This window comes from Hippocampus guttulatus, chromosome 3 (assembly GCF_054856545.1).
Source record: "Hippocampus guttulatus isolate MCC_2025c chromosome 3, RoL_Hgut_1.0, whole genome shotgun sequence".
NCBI classification, from domain to species: domain Eukaryota; kingdom Metazoa; phylum Chordata; class Actinopteri; order Syngnathiformes; family Syngnathidae; genus Hippocampus; species Hippocampus guttulatus.
In genome coordinates, this window is record NC_141263.1 from 15,405,330 (window position 1) to 15,414,327 (window position 8,998).

General features: G+C 40.2%; 1 protein-coding gene across 1 annotated transcript; it reads left to right on the forward strand.

The window, feature by feature from the left end:
- The first annotated feature begins 544 nt into the window (after positions 1–544).
- On the forward strand, positions 545–8,654 carry slc38a8b (solute carrier family 38 member 8b). The gene is made up of 10 exons (XM_086106853.1): positions 545–733; positions 2,683–2,881; positions 3,849–4,005; positions 4,073–4,177; positions 4,775–4,832; positions 5,160–5,274; positions 5,357–5,504; positions 5,802–6,004; positions 6,990–7,041; positions 7,502–8,654. Exons 1-10 carry the CDS (start codon positions 545–547, stop codon positions 7,602–7,604), a joined length of 1,329 nt encoding a protein of 442 aa, XP_085962979.1. The 3' UTR covers positions 7,605–8,654.
- Positions 8,655–8,998: the final 344 nt, after the last annotated feature.

Below are 8,998 nucleotides of genomic sequence, written 5' to 3' on the forward strand. Positions count from 1 at the left end.
CCTCTTTTACTGTGAGCTGTGATGTGAGGTTCAATGTCAGGCTTGCACAGAGCTTGCTGATGATCTGATCATTTGAATCAGGTGTGTTGCAACAGGGAGACTTGGAAAACATGCAGGACAGCGGCCCTCCAGGACCTGAGTTTGACACCTATGACTTAAAGGGTTATAACGCCACATAAATTTACTGACTGTATGCGTTTTTAAGAGACAGCTAAAGCCCTCTCAACACTTTTTACCTTCTAAATAATGTGCAAGTCAATCTGAGGTGGACAGTATAGAAATGCTGTGCATCTCCAATGAGCTCAGTCAAAATTTAAGCTTCAGGCTAACCTAAACGAGAGGAAGACGAGGTAGACACCTAAGTGTCACATTTGTCACCTCGGAGTGAAATGTTTAATAGTCAAACTGTTCAATTAGACCATGTGGCCCCTTTAGGATCACTTGAAAAGTAGTTCAGAATGACCAAGACAGCAAGTGGACCAGAGCGAAGAAATTAGTTCAGCCTCGAGGAAGTGTGAGTGAGTGTCGGTGAAGACAGAGCATCATGGAGGAACTTGCTCGGGAGAGCATCAGCCTGCTGGCTCGGTCTGCGTCCCATTCAGATCCCCCGCGGTTGGGATCCTTCGGTGCCGTGTTCATTATGCTGAAGTCAGCGCTTGGTGCTGGACTGCTAAACTTCCCCTGGGCCTTCCAGAAAGCCGGGGGAGTGACTACTGCTGTTAGCGTGGAGCTGGTAGGTGAACACAGAAGTAGCAATGAAGTGATATAGGCCGGTGCATATTGGTAAGATAACATTCACAATGTAGAGAATTTAATTGAGTCTTCATAAAAATATAATTAGGCATGGGTTGATATCAGATTCTGACGTGATTGTAACTGAGCTGTTTCATGGTATGACAGCGTTGCCATTGCAGCTCTAAAATGTATCATTTTGAAATATTTGGATAAACAATGGCATTTTTTCTCCCGATTGAACATGTGCTATAGGTACATTACTATATGTAAAAAGAAAATAAACAGAACTTTTCTCAATAAAATGTACATGTTGTCCGATAGATAAAGTACTTGAAGATGAGGAGCAACTCCTCTGCTCTTCTCCCCTTTACATGGTCAACCAATTAACTCATTCAGTACCAGCCATTTCTGGACCAAGTCTGAAAAGACGTTTAAAAACGTCTTTGGGAGTGAATGAGTTAACCAATGATCGTCTTTCTAGTAAACCGTTTAACGTATCTGCTGCAGCTACAGTATTTTTTGTCGACATTCTAACCTCCGAAGCTGGTGCTAAAAATTCTTTTGAATACAGCATTATAATAATATACTCACGTTACCTTGAATTTGTTGAAGAGTGATGAGTGGCGCACTTGTAAATGTGATATCGTACCGGAAATACAATATCACCATTTTCTAACCCGCTTATTCTCATGAGGGTCGCGGGGTAACAACATACACAACAATATTCAAATTTTTGTTTGCACTAAATGTGAAAATTATAATTCAATGTTCACTTTTTCATGCCCACTCGAATCCCCATTTGAATCACAGTTGATTCATGCACAGCTGTAACTTTTATTATAGACACAGCTTTGGCTTGAGCCTCCAAACAGTGAAGAACAGAGGACAGATCCCTCGGCCCCGCCAAAAATTTGTGAATATGTAAATTTGTAAGTAGAGAATCACAAAAACGAGGGGGAACAATTTACATACACACGCACACACACACACACACACACATACACACACACACACACAATTCTTTGTCTCCCCGGTGTGAAAGAGGCCCAAGCTTTTCACGGGTGAGTTCTAATATAGCCACCACTCGAGGCCTTCAGCTGTCACGGCACTGCTTCCAACTGACACTGCATGAGGTTTCCAGGTCAACCAGGGGGCCCGACCGGTTCAGAATAAGTTGAGGATTTCCCAATTTAGAATGGAACCCAAGCTGGGAAAAATAAATCATTCACGTATGACAGTAACATCATCATACAAATTATACATAAAGCAAAAAAATAGTTATGAAGGTGCTAAATCACTTTAAAATAACACATGGACACGCAGAGGAAATGAAACAAAACAAGAAGTTAAAGGAGCTGCCTGAGGAGGTCACCATCAGAATTTTGTCAAGGTGCACTGCTTGGGAAAAGTTTTTAAATAACAGCACTGTCAGCCAGTATCCTTGCATCTCCAAGACCTCTACTTTCAGGAAATCAAAAAAAGAAAGCCATCTCTCTTGAGTTACTGAACGCTGCATCATTAAAGTTGGTATCATAGCTTATGTTGCTATCATATACTATTGTGCACGAACAACAACCCAACACCTCCCAATAAAAAAGCGAATTAATCCCATTCTCATTGATTAAATGCTACCTGCCTGCCTACAAGAAAAAAAACCTTGGATAATAAAAGCATATAGCTGTGGTTACATCATCTTTCAAAATGTTTTCAAAGGAATATTGTAATAATTACAAAAGACTCAATGAGCTCACTGTGCGAATTTTACTCTGCATGCAAACGTAACTTCATAGCTAATTGGCTTCCTTCTGCTAGTGATCCGTTTATAATAAGGCCAAAATAAATGGTCTCTTAGGCTCTTTTCAACACTTTGGATTGGTTAATAATTTGTATGGACTGATTCTTAGTATCGATTTGTTGTTGGCAACAAAGTCTGGTCTACTCGTGCAGGTATCTCTGGTGTTCCTCATCAGCGGACTGGTCATCCTTGGCTACGCCTCATCTGTCAGCAGACAAAAGACGTACCAGGATGTGGTCCGAGAAGTGTGTGGAAGAGCCATTGGCCAACTGTGTGAGGTCTGTTTCTGCTTCAACCTCTTCATGATATGCGTGGCCTTTCTGGTAGTGGTGCAGGACCAGCTGGAGAAATGTGAGTCCACCCTCCATGAAAGATGGAGTTGAGCGGGTCAGTTGTGATAACATATATTTGGAGGCTCTTGTGGACATAAGTGTCTCCGATGTTGGGGTTGTTAATTCACCTGACTTAGGATAAATGGGCTAACAATTGGAAGTTATGTGAAATAAAGTAAAAAACGGTATAAAAATACTTACAGCCATATATCCTTTATGCTCTGCAGAAAAAAATAACTAATATTGCCTCACTGCAGACTACAGTAGTGAGCATAGTTGCAATCGTCTCCATGACTAATATTCGTGTGGCTTACTGAGGAGTTGTGACAGGCTCCATGGATTGCTCCATGTCTGCAATATACTGCTTCCTGGTGGCCAAGGCAAGTACATCAGAAAGATCAACAACCTGTATCATTTTTTATATTATTTATTGAATTGTTTTCTTTTTTATTATTTTATTACTTAGGTACCATGTCATAGAGTTCTATTTTCCCATTATAAAATTCTTCTTTTTGAATTGATGAACATGAAAAGCCTCTTTAAAATATTTTGTTTAATTTTAACAATTTTTTTTGTGTTTGTAGATTTATAGGTACTAGTAGTAGTAATAATCCATTTTCGATCATCTACACTTGGATTTTTATTGTATCTAGTATTATGATAAATATGTGCTTGGGAAGCATGACCGCAACCTGCTTTTCAATTTTCTTTTTGTCATTTTGTCCATCGGACATCATTCTAATCCCTTTATTGTTTTTGCTGTCTAAATTTTAAACAGAGAATTTGATTTTCAAACCCACGCCCAACATCCATTTTGATCCGAAACACTGCGGATGGGCTCAAACACTCAGCCTGATGAGATTTCGATGAACGCCTATTTTGAAAATGGCTTCTGCTGTACATATGCACGATTCACGTTTTTTTTTCTTTAGCAAATATTAATTCTTTATTTATGGAACAAATAATTCTATTTTTGTGTTCTCCAGTGTGTATTTCTTTGTATGAGACTGTGACGGGTTCCGGTGAAGGGGAAGTGCCGTATCACTGGTACACTGACCAGCGCTTTGCACTGTTCGTCATGTGTCTCATCATCATTCTTCCGCTGTCAATCCCCAAAGAAATTGGCATTCAGAAATACACAAGGTTTGTGCAAGTGTACATTGGAATGACATCCTATTGCTGTCATTGAACGTTTTTCTCCTCACCGCAGTGTGCTGGGGACATTGGCTGCGACCTATCTGTGTGTGGCCGTGATTGTCAAATACTACATGATGGACAACCACATGGCCATCCTAACGCCACAGCACCCCCAAGGGTCAGTCACAATGGTTTTTTGTGCTTCATAAAACGTGCCATTTGTCAGTCACAATGGTTTTTGTATTTCATAAAAAATGCAGCATGGCACAATAAATATGCTACATTTTTTTTTGTTTTGATTCATTGGATATTGTACTACTCCTTCTGGTGTGTGCACCTTGGCCACATGGACACAAAATAATGCGGACATAAAGAAGTAAAGTAAAGGAAAAATGGGTTCCATCCGGCCGTGGAGAGGATTTTCTCCTTTTCTTTTTTTTTTGCAGCGTAAAACTCACTAATTCTAATTGGACAATTAAACTAACTGTTGTTGCTAATTTTATCCATCAGAGGTCACACTGACGCTACATTTGATTTCTGTGAAACTTGAATACCAACTGTGAAAATATTTGGAGACATTGAATACCGGTACTCCAAAACGTCTTCTTGCAAAATGTCTGTCAACAATTGCAGTTCACAAGAGGTTTATTTGATGGAACTCATTTGTGTTTTGTTCAAACTTGTGTCAGTTATCATGAATTCACCGTCACCCGAATTGATTATGGTGTTTGTTTAATTTTGTCTTGGTCTGCAAATGATGGCGGTATCTTTACAGCTTGGGCTCGTGGGCATCCATGTTCAGTGTTGTGCCGACCATCTGCTTTGGTTTCCAGGTAGTTTGTCATATTTAGAATGTCTTGAATGCAGGATTTATTATTTGTGTCCTCTAATTAATTGCCGCATATTGATTTCATCGCCTCCTTATATGAAATCAGAGTGACTGTAAATGTGGAATGAAATAAACAACCAAACGCACACATGAAGTGCATTTTCTCACTCAACCAAATTAAACACATTGTACAAACTAGAATGGAGATTTGGAGCCATCAGGCCCTCTTTCAATTATAATATGAGTGGCTTTGACTCTGACTTCACAAATGGACAACATTTCCCACAGACATCTTGTAGAAATTGTATTGGAGTACTGCTTGTGTGCACAGTGTCACGAGGCCTGTATAGCAATCTACAGCAGCATGGAGAACCAGAAGCTTACGCACTGGGTGGTCATCTCCGTCATCTCCATGCTCTTCTGTTTGCTCATCTACACTCTCACCGGTGGGTTGACCTCCCTAAATCATCAAGTTCTTTGCATCGTCAACTGAAAACTGTAAAATGTGTCCACTTTTTCTATCTCCAGGAGTGTATGGCTTCATGACATTTGGTCAAGAAGTTGCTTCCGATATCTTGATGTCATTTCCAGGAAATGATGTTGTCATGATCATTTCCAGACTGCTTTTTGGAATATCAATTATTACTATTTATCCAATTATTCTTCTTCTCGGGAGGTATGTAATACCAAAATTGTTGCCTGCACACGTAGCAAAGGTTTTAGCTTTGGTTAGCGAACATTTACATACATTGAGGGGGGGAATTGGGCTTTTAGGTAAAATTTCAGGATAAACCTAAAATGCACTACGCATAACCAATACAAGTGAACTTACTTTTTACCAATACAAGTGAACTTACTTTGACCTTCTCTAAACCTTTGAATGCACATGTCCATCCTGATGATTTGCCAGTAATGTACGGCATCTGACTTGTGTGTTTGCTACACTGCAAAAGAAAGTCTGCGTGTCTCACAGATCCGTCATCCTGAACCTGATGGTGCGAATCCAAAGGCGTCGTCGAGGAATCGTCACAAGCTCCTTTGAGAGTCGCTGCAGGGCACTTCTCACTGTGATCTGGATTAGCATTACTCTTCTCATTGCCATGTTTGTCCCTGACATGGGTGAGGTCATCAGTGTCATTGGAGGAATCAGTGCCTTCTTCATCTTTATCTTTCCCGGTACATGTTTTTGTAAAGATGCACAAGTACATGAAAAGTAGCCAATCTCTAATCTAGTCATTCCAGAATTGGAGCACAATTTAGATACCAGATTTTCTTTTTTTGGGGGAGGGGGGGGGGGGGGGCTTTTACTTCACCATTTTTTGGTTGTGATTTCAAGGAAAACAAGTAACAGGCAATCACATGATTTGATTTGTCTTCCTCAACTATCCTTGGTACAAATGATAATTTCAGTATTACTGCACTAACAGTAGTGTACACAGTATTACTCTAATAACAGTAGCATGGCCATGGCCCAGCAAGACCTGCTCGCCGTGTTAGCTGCTATGCTAACTGGTCAGGAACGAATGTAGCTACTGTATATAATAAGGAAAACGAAAACGTTTACCGGTATATTGATTTGTATTGTTCCAATCATACATTGTATTCACTCCCGTAAGGCTGAAAACATGAAAAACAGAGAAATGGAAAAGATGCTTTACCTTGGGTTTACAGCCATAGCAGGTAGTTTGATGTCATTTTTGAAAAATGAGGTTATTTTCCCCCTCTTTCTCCAGATGTCTCAGGAACAGGGTTGCATATATGTTGAATGACAAAAATTACATTCAGAGGTAGTACAAGGGTGAGAAAAAAGTCATTTGAAGGCGTTGTCAAAAGCTATTTTATGGGAGCTACAGTTAAAGGTTGTCTCAATAACACTGTAATTTTCCACAACGCGTGCATGTTCCTGCATTTTGTGCACAGATTAGGCCCTACTTGAAATATCATAGGCAGAAAGAAAATGTCCTCCAAATCTGGAATGAATGACCTCATTTACAAAACCTTCATCGACATCCCTTGACAAATCTACATTAACTGAGTGAGAATGTTTTGATACAGATCGTAGATTACCCTGTAGATCGTCAATGTGTATGTTATCCTGTGGAGAACTGAGGCTGCATTGCTGAAATAAATTCTAAGAAGTTTTGCTTGTCTTGTAACGCAGGTCTTTGCTTAGTGTTCATCATGCAAAATGAACCCGTGAGCCCGAGAGTACGGTGAGTATCACTAAAGTGTATGACCAATCATTTCGACACTGAACATACAGGATCTCTCTCTTTCTCTCTCTCTCTCTCTCTCTCTCTCTCTCTCTCTCTCTCTCTCTCTCTCTCTCTCTCTCTCTCTCTCTCTCTCTATATATATATACATGTGTGTATAAATATATTGTTTCTTTCGTATTTGATAAAAGTAATTTAAAATTAACATTACCATTACCATTACCTATACTACATTGTTTCTAACAGGCAAATACAGTAACTGCATACATTTTAAAAGTAAAACTCAGAACCCTGGAGATTTATAGATTTTCTTGACAAAAGAGAAGTCCTCTCCAACACAGATTTAGTCAGATTTGCAAGCAAAGTTTGATCACATTTTAAAGTTTTGTTCTGTATTTGTTGGGACACTGCATGAATATGTTGTTGATACTTTTAGTAATACATTTGTCACATTTTGCAGAGTCGTTTTAACAGTTTGGGGAATCATAACCATTGTTGTTGGAGCCTTCATCTTTGGACAGAGTACGACTATTGCTGTCATGGAGCTTCTTGATAAATTCTGATTGTCTTATCGATCGTCATCATCAATATAATCATCTCGGTGCTCCACTGTGACTCCTGGGCGTTTGAGAATCTGAATTTACATTTTTTTCCTCTTTTTTTTAAACGTGTGTGATTCTCATCCAGGTCGTTCATGACCTTGATTTTTAATTTTTATTTTTATTATTTTGTGTGAGTGTTATTGCTTTGTGATGTAATTTAAACAGGCCTAAGTCAAACAATATCAAATAAATAATTAGTTGGATGTGATTATTTAAGCATACAGTCTGAAAATAATGCTGAAATGTTTATTCTGTGTGAATATACGTCTCTCTTCTAATGTGCGCAGCAAAATGCGTTTATCTCACAGCTGACAGGGGGCAGTAGTGCATGTTTTATAAATTATATTTTTATTGGAGGACGGCACGGTCCGTCATTCATTTGGTGAAGTGAAAATTGCAATTTTGCAACTGAAATCTATATATGGCACGTATGACCGTTTTTACATCATCTCCAAGTCTTCATGCAATTAGAATGTTCACCTCTCTCTACTAGTGAATTGCCATTCTTCCTCTCGTGGGCAAATTACATATTTTTCTGTGCCTTGGTGCTGAATCATCCAGAGGTTGATTTTAGTCTATAACTGTCCCCTTTCAAGACTGATGGCTGAGGTATGGTGAATAGAATTCCTAAAGTGAATTTAAATGTGCCTGAATGCCTCTGTTTATGAGCATTAACTGAGCACATGGCAAAGAAAGACAAAAGATCTCTCCCTCTGGGTGCATGTACTGTGGATAATCCATCGATCCATTTTCCGAACCGCTTGATCCTCACTAGGGTCGCGGGGAGTGCTGGAGCCTATCCCAGCCATCTTCGGACAGTAGGCGGGGGACACCCTGAATCAGTTGCCAGCCAATCGCAGGGCACACAGAGACGAACAACCATCCACGCCCACACTCACACCTAGGGACAATTTAGAGCGTCGAATCAGCCTGCCATGCATGTTTTTGGAATGTGGGAGGAAACCGGAGCACCCGGAGAAAACCCACGCAGGCCCGGGGAGAACATGCAAACTCCACACAGGGAGGGCGGAGCTGGAATCGAACCCGGTACCTCTGCACTGTGAAGCCGATGTGCTAACCACTGGACTACCGGGCCGCCCACTGTGGATAATGAATGTAATTAAACTATAAACCATCAGGAAACAACAGTTAATTTCTGTAATGTTTTTGTCCCACCCATCCAGTGCAGTTCTCAACCTCCAGAGATTGGAATACTGCTTGAGCCCATGGGAGATTATACAGTATTTCAACCTGCTGGCGAAATGACTTAATCCAGCAAATGGGGTTGGGGGAGGGCTGGTGGGGGGAGCCCTGAAAATTAACATCAATTCTCTTAGCTGCTTTTCTGTGAACCT